Source organism: Gopherus evgoodei, chromosome 2 (genome assembly GCF_007399415.2).
Source record: "Gopherus evgoodei ecotype Sinaloan lineage chromosome 2, rGopEvg1_v1.p, whole genome shotgun sequence".
NCBI classification, from domain to species: domain Eukaryota; kingdom Metazoa; phylum Chordata; order Testudines; family Testudinidae; genus Gopherus; species Gopherus evgoodei.
This window is the reverse complement of record NC_044323.1, coordinates 7,671,009-7,689,538: the sequence shown is the minus strand read 5'-3', so window position 1 is coordinate 7,689,538 and position 18,530 is coordinate 7,671,009. Positions and strand designations below refer to the sequence as shown.

Genomic DNA, 18,530 nt, shown 5'->3' with positions numbered 1-18,530 from the left:
TATAATTGACATTTCTAATTTCCAACCAAATATTGACCAGTTAAAGACAACCCATATCACAACACATGAGATGAAATCCTTCATCTCATTAAAGCCACTGGGAGTTTTGTCATTAACGTCAGTTGGGCCAGGGTTTCACCCAGCAGGTAGTTACTGCTGTTTGCTCTGTGAAATCCCTGTGTGTGAAGCTTTGCATCTGAAATATTGGTAGCCTCCCAGATCTGGAGCTTTCGTCAGATTTCTGCATAACAGCCTGTTTGCTCTGATTTGGTTGTTATTTTCCTTTGTTTATTTGCAGGTGTTGGGAGGACATAGGCGAGTCCCGGTACTGGTTGATCATCAGAGCTCCTATTGCAGTTTCTATTTTGGTAAAGTATCAGCAATCTCCACTGGCTGCAAAAGCCCTCATTAGTGAAAGCTCAGCACCTAGGTTATACATAGATGGGTGTTCTGTAAATGGCATATGCAGGCAGTCACATGTAAGTGGATAGACAGACGGACTAGAAAACAGTCTTTGCCAAGCATTTCTCTGATGTGGGTGAATTATCTTCATAGCATGGGCCAATCTAACTAACTGGGTCAAAGTAACTTTCCCTGGGGGGCAGGTTATCCGGAACTGCCTGCTGAAGGGCTTGTTATACCTTCCCCTGAAGCAGCTGGTGCTGGCCATTCTCAGAGCCAGGATACTGGATTAGTTGTACCCCAGGTCTGATCCAGTGTGGCATTTCCTGTGTTCTACTGTAACTAATGCGAGAAGAGCAGATGTTTCCTTATTAGAGTCCCATCTGCAAAACCTTTAAGAAATAAGTCATGGATTAGAATGCCCAGGACCTGTTCCTATGAGGTGTTGAGCCCTGCCTGAGAGTGACGTCCTTCCCAAAGGAGGTTTGACTTTGGGTAAGTTAGACCTCAGGAACAGCTGAGAACTCTTGGCAAGTCTCATGAGAAGCACTGCATCTTGTAAGGTCCTGCCCTCAGTCCTCAAGTTCCCTTAACACTTCATCCTCCAGCATCTGGGAGGAAAGGGCAAGTGCTCAGATATTACAGTAGTGGGCGGTGGTATAAAGAAACCTCTGACAGCTGGAGGAGCATGTGGGAAAGGAGGTTCAGTTGCCCAACCTGGAAAGTTGGTGGAACCGATCTCCAAGACCGAGGCACCAATGAGTGTTACAAACCCTTTACCTCTGCTTTGAAAAAGAAGGACACAGATATTTAAGAACATATTGATTCACAGTAGCAAATAGATACATCTAAGGGGTGGTGAACTCTACCCACATTAGGTTGACCTAGCTATGTGAAAAATTCTCTGAGACATAGTCAAGCTGACTTAAGCCCTGATGTAGATACCACTAAATCATAGAATATCAGGGTTGGAAGGGACCTCAGGAGGTCATCTAGTCCATCCCCCTGCTTAAAGCAGGCCCAATCCCCAGACAGATTTTTGCCCCTGATCCCTAAATGCCCCCCTCAAGGATTGAACTCACAAACCTGGGTTTAGCAGACCAATGCTCAAGCCACTGAGTTATCCCTCCCCACCATCAAGTCTTCTCTCAACCTAGCTACCAATTCTCTGAGAGGTGAATTTACTATCGCAATAGAAGAACTTCTTCTGTGGCTATAGTGAGTGTCTACAGCACAGCAGCACAGCTGCAGCTGTGTCGCTGTCACGTTTCTAGTGTACACATACCCTGACTTAGTTTCAAAAAAACAATGTTCCAACTTTCTCTTCCAGCATTAGGGTTTCCTCTGCCAGACCCTTCTGTCTCAGACCCTAGTTTCCTTTGCCCCAGAGAGGCTCCATCCCTTGTACTCTGGTTGGGAGCTAATCAGATCCAGCTGCTAATATGACTCGTTATTAATTAAACTGCACTTTCGTGCATGGTTCAAGACCCAACCCACCAGAGGAGCCCTGCTTCTCAGTGCAGGGTCCTAGAGTTTGTCCCTTGTTACATGCGGTTAAACAGCTCTATTATCAATACCCATACATGAGTCAGCTTCAGTTGTACACAAGTAATTCCCACATCAGCAGGCAGTACTCCTACACATCTAGCAGCACAATCGGACGAAGGAATGTTATAAGCAGGTTGTCTGACCCAGCATACCTACCCATTTTTTGGCTCCACCTCACCTGCTTGATTTTCATCAGACCCCCTCATTTTCATCTCTTCCCTGCATTCGCCTCCAACCAATTCTCATTTTCTCTTGAACACGTAAATAGTCTTCTCTGGTTGTAGTTTTGTTTCAAATGCAAAATGCAGCCCAGGCTCATCCAAAGGTATTTAAACCTTCCCTGATGGAAATGTCTTAAAGGATTTAGTTAAAAAAAATCACTTTTCTATAGGTGTTTTGCGTCATCCTATAGAATCTAATAGAAAATTATCTCCTTGCTATAGGTTTTTAGAGTAATTTCTCTAGGTTCTTGATCGAGTTCCCACTGAAGTCAATGGGAGTCTCTGATATCTAGCTCTTTCTGTGGGAGCTACAAGAGGCAATAGAGCCCCATGACATTTCTGAAGACACCTGTTGGTTCCATCCCCAGGCAGTGGACCACTTCACGTACCTGGGCAGTACCCTTTCCTAAGCAGTGTCAATCAATGATGAAGTAAACTGCAGAATTGCTAAAGCCAACTCTGCATTTGGCCAATTGCACTCCAACATCTGGGAACGTCAAGGGATCAGTCTACCAACGAAGCTGAAGGTCTACCGAGCAGTGGTGCTTCCAACTCTGCTGTATGCCTGCGAGACGTGGACTGTCTGTCGGAGTCATGCACGAAGGCTCAATCACTTCCACATTTCCTGTCTGCGAAAGCTTCTAAAAATCAGATGGCAGGACAAAGTGCCTGATACTGAAGTCCTTACCAGAGCCAGTCTGCCGTCAGTTCACACACTGCTGATGAGAGCCCAGACCAGATGGGCCGGACGTGTCATGAGAATGTCAGACGAACGCATTCCTAAACAGCTCTTCTACGGAGAACTCACCCAGGGAAAGCGATCCCATGGAGGACAAAAGAAACGGTTCAAGGACACGCTGAAGACCTCTCTGAAGTCGCTCGAGACCAACACCACCACATGGGAAACCCTCGCGCTGAACCGTCCAGCATGGCGCAGCCTCATTCACACAGGCAGTAATATCTCTGAGGCGAGGCGTACTGCTGAGGCTGAAAGAAAGCGGGAGCTGCGCAAGTCCAGAGCTGCCCGCACATCATCGACAGTGCCATCACATGTCTACCCGACATGTGACAAGACGTTCCATGCCCGAATCCGACTGATCAGTCATCTTCGGACGCACAGAGCCCAGTCATCGAACGAATGAGTTGTTGAGGTCTTCATCGACAACGATGGACAAACATCATACAATTTCTCCATTTGCGTGTTCATCTGGGTCCATCTGTGAGCAAGGACTTGAAATCAGATGAACTTCAGTTGAATGTAGCTTTCAGTTTGTTCCCCAAACTCCGGGCAAACATGTAGGAGGGGAAGGACAGAGAAAGCAACATCAACAAAACAAGATTTAAGCAGCCCAGACCAAACTGAGATCTCTGTCTTGCACAGAAGGTCTCTTTATGGCCAACGTATATTATTCTTTGCGTGAAGCAGATCTGTCTGCATCACCTGTCACAGAGCTAATCTCAAGAACAAACATTTTTACTAACCACTTTGTATTTTATTAACCTTACGAAACTGAAATGAAATCCATATCTGACATATGTCAAAATATTTGTCTTTCAGAAAGACCGGTAGATCAGATTTTCTCTTTCCCAGTGTAACCTTTTTTAGGAAGAAATACACCTCGTTCTCCTGAGCTGGGAGGCCTACTACCTTTTGCTGTTGTTCAGTAAAACAAGTCTAAACTTTTTTCTCAGCACAAAACAGACCCTGTCCAGTAATTATGATTTTCTTCTGCCTCAAATAAATCTATCACTAAAGCCCGTCCCCTTTGCCCATCTGCCTAAGCACAATCCACTCACATTTAACCTTCCCTGTTCACTCTCTCAGCCACCTGGGCTTGACACAGTCAATGCTGCACAGATGCATGGGAAGCAGTTCAGCTCTTCTGTTCGCTTATACAACTTGCATGTTACCGATGCTGATTAGAATCCACCTGCTATGTCTGGGTGCATGTGTGTCTGGGGCAAGTCACTCTTTTTTTTTCTAGGCTAGTAAAGATGATCAGAAACTATGGCGAGCAAAGTGGGATAGCTAAGGTGAGGGTAATTAAGCACTGGCACAGCTTGACCAAGGGCTGTGGTAAATTCTCCATCCCTGAGAGTCTTTCAATTAGGAGTCTAAAGGAGAGGTATGCTGGCTCATCCCCAAGTTGTTGGGCAAGATGTAGGAATCTCCTGATGAAGTTCTCTAGCCTGGGCTGTGCAGAAGGTCAGACGAGATGATCATAGTGGTTCCTTCTGGCCTTTAATCTGTGACAATATAAAATAAGAATCAATTGGGGGGTCATTAATGGTAAAGGATAAGGAAGGAGATTTTGTGCCCAGACTGGTCTAAATTCACACCAGGGTTTCAAGTCTTCTCTGGTGTATATCATCTTCTGCTTATGATTTGTGCCAAACAGCAGCAGGGTTCAGAGGTTAGAGCACAGCTGTGGGAATTGGGGAGACCCGAGTTTTAGTCTTGCCAGCTGCTGTGTGACTTTGGGCAAGTCCTCTTTCTCCTCCCCACTCCGTGCCTCAATTCCAGCAATAAAACGAGGATAATAGTACCTAGCTTCCTTTACAGAGCACTTTGAGATCATCAGATGCAAAGCAGAGCTGGGGATAATAAAAATAGCTCAGGGATACCCATGGTTTTATGCTTTGGCCTAGTCTGGAAGCAGAGGCAATGCGCAAGTGTTACCAGTGATGTTAATTCCCTGCTGCCCTAGCGTGTGTGTGTGTGTGTGTGTGTGTGTGTGTGTGTGTGTGTGTGTGTGTGTGTGTGTGTGTGTGTGTGTGTGTGTGTGTGTGTGTGTGAAGAAGGCATGGCTGGTGAGGCAGATTAGGAACCTGTTTACAGTTCTTTCTGACACCATTCCATGTATGTTTTTCGGCGCACGGCCCCAATCCCAGTCTGTGACGTGCCCGGCAGCGAGCCCCGTATCGCCGTCTACTGCGGGCCGTGACCTCCGCTGCTCAACTAACCGAAAAGCTCTAATCCTGCCCCATCGCCAGCCCCCCCGCGCAGCAGGACGTCGTGCAGAGCTGTGCTCTATGGGTTTGACATCATCATACTTGAGATATATGACACAAAGTCCCAAGCAGGCTGATGTCAGGCCCAAGATGGCTGCCATTCTGTCTCGGTTTACCATGTGCTCACAGAGTGGGGTTTTCTGCCTGTGGCTTTTTAACAACGGCTCGTTCCATGAACAGATCATTGAGGCAAAAGGAATACCCTCTAACAACTAGCTCTTGTCGCTGCAGAAAGGGATTGTGGGAGTTTAACCCCCTTTTCTCTCTCTCTCTTCTTTCTCTCCTCCCCATTAGGTGAACTTCATCATCTTCGTTTGTATTATCCGGATCCTATTCCAAAAGCTGCATTCCCCAGATGTCGGGCGCAATGAAACCAGCCAGTACTCGTAAGTCCTAGACTCTGTTTTCACCTGAACCATGCAGTTTTGGTGAGACCTGTCAGGCCAGGCTGTTTGCTTACCCAGAACCATCCTCTCTATCTTCATTTGATTGATCCCACTCAGAAATGTTTTGAGTCGATCAAAGGTGTCTGAGATTAGGGGGTTGGGAGATATGCTAAAATAATCAAGTATCTTGCTTTCAAACTGTTTTTAGATGGGCCAGGAGCCTTGCTCCTAGGAATAGCAATGAACAGGTGAGCTCCATGATGACACTTCTTTGTAAGACAAACAGGTGCTTGATTTGTACATTCACCATTTACTGGGTTCAGTTGTCAAAGGTGGCTAAAAGTTTCCTGAGGCTCAGGAAGAACGGGCCAAAGCTTCCCCTGGTACAAACCTTCACAGCTCCACTGAAGTCTCTTTGCATTCAGCGGAGCTGCACCATTTTACATCAGCGGAGAACTTGGCCCAGTAATTTCACATCTAGGGTAACTAGATCTAGCCACGTTCTTGGAATCCTTGTCCATTGTGAAGTCTTTGGGGTTCAGCCAGATCCCAAGCTCAGTATGTGCTGCCTAGCAGGGGCCTGCTTCGCCAGTACCTGCTTAATCAGGCTTTTGGTGAAGACTTTGGGGGGAACTCATCTGGTCCTCGATATTGTCTCCAGAACCATAGTCTTATCTGGCAGCTCTGTGTCACAAGGCACTGCAGCCATGAAAGTGATACAGAAAAAAACAGAGTGAGGAATAGAGAAGTGACCGCAGACCTTAGTGGACACAGTTGTCTGGAATCCTGTACAGACGGGGGTAGGTTATTTTCATGGTTTAGTGAAAAATCAAATGGATTTAATGTCAGTCATTTGTCCAGAAAGAAAGCCTGGGGGAAGGGAAGTGATGTGGGATAACTGATAGGAAAGTTCAACTTGCTCTGTGTTCCCCATAGGCAGATGCAGAATGGCTTCTGTACCCCAGCAGGTTCCAGACCAGGGAAGGGCAAACTACGGCCTACGAGTCGAATCCGGCCCATCACGGCTTTCAAGCTGGCCCGTGAGATTGCCAGTCCCGTGGCACAGCGGGGCTAAGGCACGTTCTCTGCCTGCCCTGGCCCCGCGCCGCTCCCGGAAGCGGCTGGCACCACGGTCCACTCCTGCTCCAGACTCTGCTGTGTTACAGCATGTTCTGGCTCCTCCCCAAAAGGCGGAGCAACAGGAGAAGCTCTGGATTCCACTTCTGCACTAACAGCATGTGACTGACTTCAGTGGAGTGACTTCTGATATACACCAGTGTCTGTGAGATCAAAGTCAGTCTCACTGGGCAAGATTCTGGTCTCAGTTAGATCAATGTAAACCTGGAGTAAGTCTATACAGCTCCACGGAGTCACTCCAGCTTAAAGTTATATAACTAGGGTCCAACCAAATTCATGGTCCATTTTGGCCAATTTCATGGTCGTAGGATTTTTAAAATTGTCAGTGTCATGATTTCAGCTATTTAAACCTGAAATTTCACGGTGTTGTAATTGGAGAGGTCCTGACCCTAAAAGGAGTTGGGGGGTCACAAGGTTATTGTGGGGAGGTTGCGGTACTGCTGCCCTTACTTTTGTGATGTGCTGCCTTCAGAGCTGGGCAGCTGGAGAGCTGCAGCTGCCGGCCAGGAGCGCAGCTCTTAAAGCAGAGCCGCTGCCAGCAGCAGTGCAGAAGTAAGGATGACATGGTCTGGTATTGCCACCCTCACTTCTGCATTGCTGCTTCTGGGCGGGTGCTGCCTTTAAAGCTGGGCGCCCGGCCAACAGCCACCGCTCTCCAGCCACCCAGCTCTGAAGGCAGTGCGGAAGTAAGGGTGGCAATACCGCAATATCCCCTAAAATAACCTTGTGACCGCCCCTCCCCTGCAACTCCCTTTTGGGTCAGGACCCACGATTTCAGAAACACTGGTTTCCCCCCGTGAAATCTGGTCTTTTGTATGCTTTTAGCCTATACTATACAGATTTCATGGGAGGAGACCAGATTTCACAGTGCGTGACGCATTTTTCATGGCCGTGAATTTGGTAGGTCCCTATATAGAACCAAGATCAGACACCGACCCATTTTTGCATCTTGCTGCTGTCCTGAATCAGCATTTGGAACAATCTAGATTTTTAGGGAGGGATTCCTAGAACGATTTGTTAGAAAGGATTTCCAGTGGATCATTTAATTCATCCCCCTATATGATGAAAGGACTAATTTCAGCATCCTTACTCTGCCCTGAAATTTGGGTGTCTCTCAGAGCCTGGAAAATCTCTTGTGATGGTGATTCCACTTTCTCCACTTGAACTATTCTTAGACACAAAAAGAAAATGCCATTTGATCTTCCTATTTCCCTGCTGCAGCTCGCTAAAGCCTGTTCATTCTTGTTCTGTTTTCCCTGACCAGTGTGTGTTGTTGGTCCCTACTTTTTCTATTACATCCCTTTATGTATCTGTAGTCAGATGTCATGTCTCCCCCTCCGATTACAACATCCCTGTTGATGTGCTGAGATTAAATCAGCATATTGAAATATGTTCTAGAATGAACAGTGTTGTCCTGGGGCCAGATTCTCTCCTTCATTGGGTAACTGGCTTCCATTAATCTCAGTGGAAGTTCTGTGTGTGTACAAAGGGAAGGATTAGGTCCTACTGATCTAGGAGGTGGACTTGGTCTTTTTAAAAATGTTCCCAGTGAATTAATGCTGGAAAAAGCTAGCAAGAATTCCTTGCTGTACCCACAGACAAAAATATGCAAATAAGACAAGCTTCCCCACACTGCACCACCAATGTGCCCCTCTTGGGCAAGCATAGCCTTCCCCGTATCTACCACCCCCTCCCTACACTTCCTTCTGCAAAAGCTCCACTAGCCCAAGCAGACCCAAACAGGGAGAAGAGCCCAAGAGCTCCTGGTGACCCAGAGGCATCTTGCTGTTGCCAATCTCTGTGATGTGGAAGGGGATCACACACTAGGATGATGAGTGGCTGTGCAGAACCCTGAACTGGCTGGATAGACAGGCCCCTGGTTAAACAAGGGGAGTTGAGCCTCAACGCTCGTTCAGTCCTCGCTTTTTCTGCTGCCAACAAATACTACGTGCTTTTGTTAGATGTTGACTCGTGTGATGGGAAATAGACTGAGACTCTCAGGGCTGGAATTTTCAAAGGAGCCCAAGAGATTTAAGTGCCAAAATCCCATCAAACTGAACACCTAATTCCCTTAGATGCCTTTGAAAATCCCAGACTCACGGCACAGATGCCACTGTAGCAGTTTGCAGCTGGGCCCTCTTGGCTCCTGCCTCTGCTAGGCTGAGTAAGTCACTTGGAGCCCCTGGGGTTCAATAACCACTGGTGCTTTTTATTGTCAGGGTTGTGCTCCCACCACCTTCACACCGTGCAGCTTACACAGTGCCGGGTCCTTGTGTCTGAACCCAGGAGGGAAGGGCTTTCTCCCTGCTTACACTCCCTCGCTCTCCTCCCTCGCTTCCTTCTTCCCAGCCTCTTACATAGCCCTAGTCTAATTGGGCTGGCAGCTGGCTCTCATTCCCCAATTAGGGCAGGCTTTTTCCAGCCAGCTCCACTTTATTCACCTAACTGGGTTGGGCGGGGCAGGGGGGTCTGATTTTGCAGTCGTTCTACTCAGCACCCTGTCACAGCCACCAAACATCCATCATACGGTAACAACTCTCAGGGACTGTCTACGCTACCCGCCGGATCGCTCTCCCGTCGGCTCCAGTACTCCACCAGAACGAGAAGCGCAAGCGGGGTCGACGAGAGAGCGTCAGCTGTTGATTTACTGCAGTGAACGCACTGCGGTAAGTAGATCCAAGTGTGCCGATTTCAGCTACACTATTCACGTAGCTGAAGTTGTGTACCTTAGACTGACCCTGCATGGTAGTGTAGACAAGCTCTCAGTCACTGCTGATGTAGGCTGGATTTGAACTAGCAATCTAACAGTATAAACCTTGTGTTGTTCATCCCATTCCTAATCCAGAAAACCCTCCACTGCCCCAGGGTAGAATGCCACCCTGGGCTACCAAGTGCATAGGGGAAACTCCCTCTGCTACACCCCTGAAAGTGTGCAGCAAACTTGGGGCAACTCTCTGCAGGCAATAGCAGGGAGCAGTCCCTACACTCAGGCGTGCAAAAACTGTGGACGTGCTTGGCTGCTGCATGCAACCTTCGGCCCACTCCCACTTCAGACACCCCCAAAGCAGCTGGGCACAGAATGGCCCTTTGTGCTGCAAAGTAGAACTGCAAGAATAATCCTGCCTTGCATTCTTCCTGGGTTTCAGCACTTCTGTGCTATTCTGTGCAGGGACTTATGCTCTGCCCATCACTTTTTGGTATCTGGGAACCTATCAGAAGTACAAAAGTTCATGTCTTGCATTTGTTGAGCAGGCAGGAATGATTTTGCTTCCTACCTGAAATGTTCTTGCACTGAATTACACACTCTTTCAAATTCTATGCTCAATCAGTGTCCTTTTGACCAGTCTGGGTTGGTATAAGTGGATGTCACTCCCAGCCAAGTCACTGGATTTGTGCCTGCTTACACCATACCAAATTTGGCCCTTGGGACCAAATGTGACCCTCAGTTACATTGGTGCAACCTGACTGACACCAGTGGAGTTGCATGAGTGCAACTGATGGCAGGATTTGGCCCTCAGTATCCAGAAGGCTCCTGCCAACTGCAGAGGTGTGGTCTGGATGACCCAAGGGATCTATTGTTCATCATACCTGTGAATTCTTCCTGCCAAAGCTGAGATAAGAATTTGTTTTAATCTAACAGAATCTGAGATCTCACTGCCCCCTTTGCTCCTCCCAGCCCAACACTGTTTATTGAAGAAATAATCTGTTGACACATTGACAGTATCTTTCAATGCTTGCCGGTTCCATCTGAGTCCAAGTCTCCAAGCCCGGGTGTGCAGTTGATTCATTCATTAATGCTGCCGCCATGGAGCTGTGCTTTAATTTATTGTAAAACGTGAAGGAACTCTTCATGAAAAATCCTTTTGAAATTACAGACAATCAAGCAGCCTGGGGACAACAATATTTCAGGCAAGACAGAGGATAAAACCCCACAGTTTCTGTAATAAGAACTTTGCGCTTAATTAATTCCATAAACATTCTATTCTACATAGGTTCTTATACCACCTCCATTCATGCATTAAGCAATATAACTAACATCTGGCGTGTGGGGGTCGGTTTTTTTCCTCCTCCTCTCCCAAGGGTGAGGGAACTGTGTCTGCAGCGTTTTGTGTTGGTAGGGCTGGGTCGGGGGGGGGAGGGGGTTAATGTACACACTGCTATGTGTGTGCTAGACAAGGCGGGTGGAAGAAGAGCTCCTTGCACTTGAAGTGGAAGGCAGGGAAGTTTGTGATGGTCATTAGTTCCTTGGGGAGTTCATTCCACAGGCTGGGACCAGCCCCTGAGAAAACTCTGTCTCCCACAGCCATGTTTTACCCTGACGGTAGGATGTGCCATCCTGCCAGAAGAGTCAGCCACTGTCTTTATCGATGGGGCGTTAATCAGTCTTTTAGATCTCCCGGATCGAGGCCATTTAGTGCCTTGAAGAGAAGGACTGAGACCTAGAGCTTGACTCATTAGTTTATGGGAAGCCAGCATCGGGAGCAGAGGACATATCTGGTGGCTGCCGTTAGCACATCTTCCTGAGCAGATTTGCAGCTGTGTTCTGTATTGTTGGAATTTCTCAAGAGTGGATGGCCTCATACCCAAGTAACGCCCATTGCTATAGTCCAGCCAGAAGGCGACCAATGTGTGTGTAACCAAGGCCATGTCGTCATGGAGATGGTAGAAAGTGTTATTCATGGTGACTGCGATTGACATCCGTGGAGTTACACTCGTTTGAGCTTTATGGCACAAGGAGGCAGAGGGCAAAGGCAGTATTGCTCTGTCTCATGGCAGCTGCATCAGGGTGATATGTTCACAGCACCTGCCTTGTTCAGCAGATGAGTTGCTGCCTTTTGTAGCTGCAGCTTTTTCAGATGTAACAAGTCGCAGTCGCCAGATCTGGAAATCATGATTGCATGGACCACGATGACAAGGACAGTGTGTCACAGGCAGGGGGCACGGTCTTCTGGTCAGTGGTAGATGATAGGGGAGAGGGATAGCTCAGTGGTTTGAACGTTGGCCTGCTAAACCCAGGTTTGTGAGTTCAATTCTTGAGGGGGCTACTTAGGGATCTAGGGCAAAATCAGTAGTTGGCCCTGCTAGTGAAGGCAGGGGGCTGGGCTCAATGACCTTTCAGGGTCCCTTCCAGTTCTCCAAGATAGGTATATCTCCATATATTTATATGTTTTGCTGCTGTTGCATTTGGCTACCCTATGGCAGCAAAGAATCCAAAATGACCCAGGTTGTGACTCAACTTACTCTGAGGGCAGCCGCCGTGGTGGTGGGGAATGCTATACCAGAGGCAAGCTTTCCGAATGCCTCCCTGTTCCTGCAGGCATCAGTCTAGATTGGGATCAGCTCTAGACAGCTGCTTTACACCCAGGTGCTGACTTCAGCTTGGCATTAGGGGCCTGACAGAAGCCCATCAAAGCTGGGAATCTGGCCATTGAATCTGGCGATTGAATAGGCTTTGGACCATGTCCTGTGAAAGCTGGGGAATTCTTCTGGGAGGCAGCATTTGACCCAATGGAGATGTAGAGATGGGTGTCATCTGTGTACCGCTGTCATGTCGGCCCTCTCCGCCCTACCAGGAGCTTCTACGGGTGATGACTAGAAGGAGATGAGGAGGAAGACCATGCCTTATGAGATTGTGCATGTGAGGGCCTTGGCAAGGGAGGAACAGCTGCCCCCATAACACCCTAATGGCCTTGGCCGGAGGGGACAAACCTGAGCCATTTCAGGGCATTTCCCTTCCCCACATTAGCCTCAGTGAGGTGGGACTGGAGTCCTTGGAGATCGATAGTGTCAAATGTCCCTTAAAGTTTTGCATTTCATTTTATTTCAGTCAGTTGAATCTGATTTCCGTCTGTAATTAGATATTAGAAATGATCTGCCATTCCTAATTAGAGCCCTGACTATCCTCTTTGGGGACATTAGGCTCTAACCCTGCTCCTCCTCCTGCTTTGGAACACGTGGGCTGCTCCCGCCGCTCTGTACGCTATCATCGCTCTCAGCTAAACTTCCAATTTCTCCTCTAGAACCCCGACTGTTCTGCAATCCCAAGCAAAGGCAGTCGTGGGCTCTGTTCGGCTTGTGGAGATGAAAAACAGTCTCTGGCGGAAGTGGAGGAAATACCTCCCCTCGAGTTGATGGGCATAAAAATGTCACACGCTAGAGCATCTGTGCACCTGAAGCAACCAGCCGTGGGTGAGCCCCAGGCAGAGGGGAGCTACAGCGGCTTTGTTGCCAAGACTCGGCTGCCAGCACATGTGCCGCAACGGTTGCTGTTAATAAGGGGGGAAATTACATCTCTGAAAAACACTGAAGCCATCACCACGGGCCACATCTTCAGCTAAGGTGAAGCGGTGTAGCTGGATGGACATCCCTGGAGACCTGCTGTTGTACACCTGTGGAGATGTGGCTCCAAATCTCTGAAGCACTAAGGCCCAGATCCTTAAAGGTATTTAGGCTCCTAAATTCCACTGATTTTTTTCAGTGAATGTCAGGAGCCTAAATACCTGTGAAGGTCTGGGTTTAATTCCCCCTCTTCTGTTACTACCCACCGCTTATACTTTCAGAGCTTTAAAATTCCACCTCTGGCACAAAGTGAATTCCCTTGCATCACACTCAGGGGCGGCTCCAGGCACCGGTGCAGCAAGCGTGTGCCTGGGGTGGCAAGCTGGGTGGGGGGTGGCAGTAAGGCAGCCTTCGGCGGCCTTTCTGCGGGAGGTCCGCCGGTCCCGCGGCTTCGGTGGCAATTCGGCGGCAGGTACGCCGAAGGCGTGGGACCAGCAGAGCACCCGCAGAGCCGCCGCTGAATCCACATGACCGGCGGACCTCCCGCAGAAATGCCGCCACAGGCTGCCTGACTGCCATGCTTGGGGTGGCAAAAAACATAGAGCCTCCCCTGATCACACTGACCCGCCCTCCCTGCACTGCAGGTGGGTCATTAGGGCTGCAGGCGCATCAGCAGCCGAATTTCCTGCCTTCTCATGCCCGTCGTCGTTGCGCCCTTTCCCTTTACAGCTCATGTTTTTCTTTCCGACAGGAGACTGGCTAAGTCTACCCTGCTGCTGATCCCGCTCTTCGGCATCCACTACATCGTGTTCGCCTTCTTCCCCGACAACTTCAAAATGGAGATAAAGCTCGTCTTCGAGCTTGTGCTCGGCTCCTTCCAGGTGCGTCACCCATTTGGCTTGGGCCAAGACTACCAAAAATCAGGGCGAGTCTTTCAGAACTGCGGTGCTTCTTAGGAACGACTGTGGGAATAAGGAAAAGTGTGAAGGTGGTTTCACTAGCACATGCCCAATCCTGCTCCCACGGGAGTCTGTAGGGGGCTTGTCATTGACTTCAGTGAAGGCATGGGTGGGTTACTGTTGTGCATTCTCATATTGCCTTTCACCTCCTGGCACCTCAATACGTTTTGCCAACAGTCAGCTAAATCCTACGGTCTGTACTCAGATGCCACACAGACAGCATTCTGTTAACTGCAATGGGAGGCAGGATTTCTGTTGACTGCAATGGGGCTTGTTGCATGAGTTAATCCAGAATGAGACCCGGGGGTGGCAGTGTGACCTAGTGGATAAGACACTGAACTAGGACTCAGGAGACCTGTGCTCCTGTCACTGTTCTTCTGCAGGATGACTTTGGGCACATCACTTCCCTCCCTATGCCTCAGTCTCCCCAGCTGTAAAATGGGGATAATGATACAACCTTCCTTTGAGGTATGATGCTGCTTTGATGAAAAATGCTAGGGGTTATTTCAACCATTAGATACATACATACACACACTTCACTTCAATCAATGTTCCGCTCTTAACGCAGGCCCCGGTTCTGCACAATGATTAGAGCTCATGGATGGACCGCCTCCTGTTGTACAATCAGTTTCAGCCAGTCTGCTGTCTTGAGAACTGAGTATGTGTTTTATCACGTACTGTACCACTTACATGCTTTGGTCGGCAGTGAAATAACTAGCAATGCTGACATTTAAATCCTCATTTGGCAGCTGAATTAGTACCTTACAGAGATGGACGGGGCAGTTCAGAGCTATCATTTCAGGCAGCCTACAGACTCAGGCAGACATCACTGAACTGGTTTGCCCTCTGTTCACATTTTCAGTGTTATCTCCACAATTGTGAGAGCCAGAGATGGACTTTTTTCTTTTTTCTTTTTTAAAGAAAGCCGAGATTCTGAAGAATAAGATGACATCGTAAAAAAAAGTCCCAAGGTCACCATCTAGGCATGACACAGCCCAATTCAAATCCTGCACTTTAGTAAGGGAGCTAAAATCAAGCAGCCTCTATCTGTACCGGGGGGACTGTTCGAAGTTTCCTGGCTATGGTCCCTGTGTCCAAGGCTGTGGTTGCAGCTGTGTGTTCTGACTAGTTAAATGTAGCCTTTCTGATGGTGAGGTTCTAAGTGCATGTTCTCTCTTTCTCCTCCCAGGGCTTTGTGGGGGCCGTTCTATACTGTTTCCTCAATGGGGAGGTAAGATCCACAGTATTGCTTGAGCAGTGCTTGTCGCTAGGATGAAGTGAGTGATGGAGAAGTTCCATTCCTTACATAAGCCCATTGGGGCCACCATGGTCATCAGATACTGGCTTTGCATGTGAATTATAGTACTCACGGTGCTGAGGGGGGCGCTGTACAGTGCTGAGTCCCTCTTATATTCTCAGAACAGGCAGCAAGCGGAGGGTTCCCCCCCTGCCAGTGTGCCTCAGTCCTGACCTGGAGTGACCACTCTTGGCGGTGAAGGTGCAGCCAGTCTCCAGCCCACTCATTCTTTGGCCTCTTTGCTGAGCCTGGCCCTGATCCTGTTGAAGCCATGCAGGCTTTTGCCCTTGACTTCAGAACAGCAGGATCAGAACGAGTGCAGCATGCAGGCTGGTGAGTGCAGTGAGTTTTGTACCGTGGAGCGTGTGTCCATTGGAAACTGGACTGAAACCCACCAAATTCACAAAAGCAGATGTGAGCCAGGGAGAACGTTTAGCCCCCTACTAACTCGCGTTGCATTCACACCAATAAAATGAGCAGTGAAGAGATGGGGGCAGCTGTGTAATACAGCTTTGGGTTTGTGTCCCAGCCTCCCCATAAGCTCAGGGATGCTCAGAATCAGATCTGCTCCATCTCCAAGGCAGCCTTTGGATCCTCCCCGTATAGTCTGTGCTATGATTTCTGACCTGGGTGTGCTGAAAGCACCCTATAATTCATCCCATAGCCTACAACCTCACGCCATAGAGTTAAGCAGCTGTGCAGTAACTCTTTGTGCATGGTTGCCCGTGTTCGTTGATGGTTCGAATCCTGCTGCCTGGCTCAGGAAGACCAATGCCCTCTGTGCACCAAACAGTGCCACAACTCCGTAAAACATATCTTTGGTGCAAGGAGCTTGTGAATGAAAGATGTTTCCTAATTACTCTCATAAAGGGAAAAAAATGTGTCAACAGTCGAGGTCATTATAACTCCTTCATTGTATCAGCCAACCGGCTCAAAGACTGCTACATCCCTAACTGGTGCATCTCTTCACTGCCTGTCACTTAGCTATAAAGTTCTTACCTGCTGATATCAGTTCAGTGGCCTTTGAGAATTGGTCTCTGCTGGCCTTAAAATAGAGAGTGATTCTCCATGTCCAACTCAACACCCATTTCCTTCTCCAAAGGACCATCCTTGACTTCTCAGGGAAGGGGGATGGCTTGTTCCCAGTTCCACCACGGCGTTGGAGCCAGAGCCAGTTAGCTGCTTCTAGTAGGAATTTAATAAAGCCAGCTCGCTGGTAAAACCAAACCAGACCAACAGAAAGGAGCTCCATCCACTAACGTGCTTCTCCGTCCCCACATAGGTTCAAGCTGAGCTGAAGCGGAAGTGGCGCAGGTGGCACTTGGAGAGGTTCCTGGGCTCTGACATGAAATATCACCACCCGTCCGTCGGAAGCAACGGTACCAACTTCAGCACTCAGATCTCCATGCTCACCAAGTGCTCGCCTAAGACTCGCAGGTGCTCCAGCTCCCAAGGAGACTTCTCTCTGGTCTGAGGGGGAGAAACGCCCCCGCACGGAACACTTGAGAGAAACCATCCAGGAATTTATTTAAAGCTGAAGAGTTGTTTTTAAACAAGACGATCCCCATGAGTCAAACAAAGGGCATGAAACTGGAAAAGCCGCTGACGTCCTGAAGGAGAAGAGACAAGTCAGGACACAGAGATCTATTTCCCTTCTTTCCAGATCTTTAACTACAGGCTTGTCCCTGGGCAATGGAGAAACTCACAAACTGACTATTAAACTTGTGCACAACTCCAGCTTGCCTGGGGAGGGCCTAGGAGGTTCTGAAAGGCTCATGAATAGGGGGCGCGGGATAATTAATGGCTTCACCTAAACCAGCTTTTCGGAAACAGGTAGAAACAATGCACTTTTTCAAATGAGCCAATGAGAAAAAAACATGCTTTTAATGTGCCAAGAGTCCGATCGGTAAGGGACAGCAGTGAGATGAGGAAGGACCTACAACCAGGGGACAGATTGTAGTAGGGTGCAGCATTGTGCGCATCCAGACGCGTTTCACATTGCTACAAATAAGCTGAAAGACCAGAAAGTCATCTCATCGGCTCCGGAACCAGAGTGGAATCTGCAGCTCGCTAACAGTCTGTATTGCCCTCGTTAATAAAAGCTTTGAGTACCTCCACTGTGGACGACGCCTCCGAAATGTAGCTTGCTGAGGAGCTAAAATGTAAATGCCCTCTTCTGCACTATACTCATTATGTTTTTTTTAAAACCGGATATAATAGACTTGCATGGCTAATGTATATAAACAAGGTACAGATGTCAATTCAGTTGCATTGCTGTGTTTTTCACAAAAGAAACCCTCTCTGATTAAGCTTGCGATAAGTCTTGGCATATTTTTACAGCAGGAATCTGGGGATTTGTGGGGAGGATATTGGTTTATAATAAGTTTGTACCTGAATAATGCACACTGCGGGGAAGGGGAGACTTAGCACTCACGTAGTGCTTGATTGAATCAGACCCTCCATCAGGAGCCACTAACCAGAGTGAAGAATTAACTTAATAGCAGTAGGCAGAATTGGCTTTGGCAAAACAAGCTTAGATCCACAAGTAACTGGCGCTGCAGGAGTTTGAAATAGGAAAAGGGGAGCAGTGGGGCTATGAAATTGATCCCTACTTCAATTATTCCAAACAGCTTTTATCCTCCGATGAAGGTATCGCAATGAAAATCATTAGATCTTCAATAAGGGTGATACCATACCTTCTGTCTGCTTTCCAACAACCTTGACATGTACATATCCCGGCATGAGCCCCATTTGAAGTGTGTACATAGCTCCCATTAACACCAGTGGGCATTTTCTTTTTCTTTACATTTGTGGGGTGAATTTAATGCTGCTCCAGAGTGCCAGATCGACAGCTGTGGAGACGTGAAGTCCTCTACTTAGACTCATAGATCCATAGGATTAGAAGGAACCAAAAGAGTCAGCTAGTCTAAACCTCAGCCAAGATGCAGGATTTGTTGTGTGTCAACTATCCAAGACGGATCTCTGCCTCTTCTTGAAAACCTTGAGTGAAGGAGCTCCCACGATTTCCCTCGATGTCTGTTCCACTGTCCTACTGTTCTTACAGTTAGGATTTTTTTTTCCTTGAGATTTAATCTAAATCTGTTGTGCTGTAGTTTGAACCTATTGCCTCTTGTCCTGCCCTCTGTGGCAAGAGAGAACAATTCTTCTCCATCTTAGCTCCCCTCTCAGAGCAACAACAGCAAGGACAGTGCCAGCTTCCTCCCCCTTATTCTTTTGTATAGCTGGTGGAGAGCAGCAACTACAATCTCACCTTAAGTTGATCAAGCCA

The 18,530-nt window shown here is 48.1% G+C and overlaps 1 protein-coding gene across 1 annotated transcript in view; it reads left to right on the top strand.

Moving 5' to 3' along the window:
- Nucleotides 1–18,312, top strand: part of VIPR1 (vasoactive intestinal peptide receptor 1) — a 173,222-nt gene extending 154,910 nt beyond the window's left edge. Inside the window, exons 9-13 of the mRNA XM_030549954.1 lie at nt 299–368; nt 5,478–5,569; nt 13,737–13,866; nt 15,134–15,175; nt 16,524–18,312. Coding sequence (XP_030405814.1) covers nt 299–368; nt 5,478–5,569; nt 13,737–13,866; nt 15,134–15,175; nt 16,524–16,715 — 526 coding nt within the window. The 3' untranslated portion in view covers nt 16,716–18,312. The remainder of the gene's footprint in view (nt 1–298; nt 369–5,477; nt 5,570–13,736; nt 13,867–15,133; nt 15,176–16,523) is intronic.
- Nucleotides 18,313–18,530: the final 218 nt, after the last annotated feature.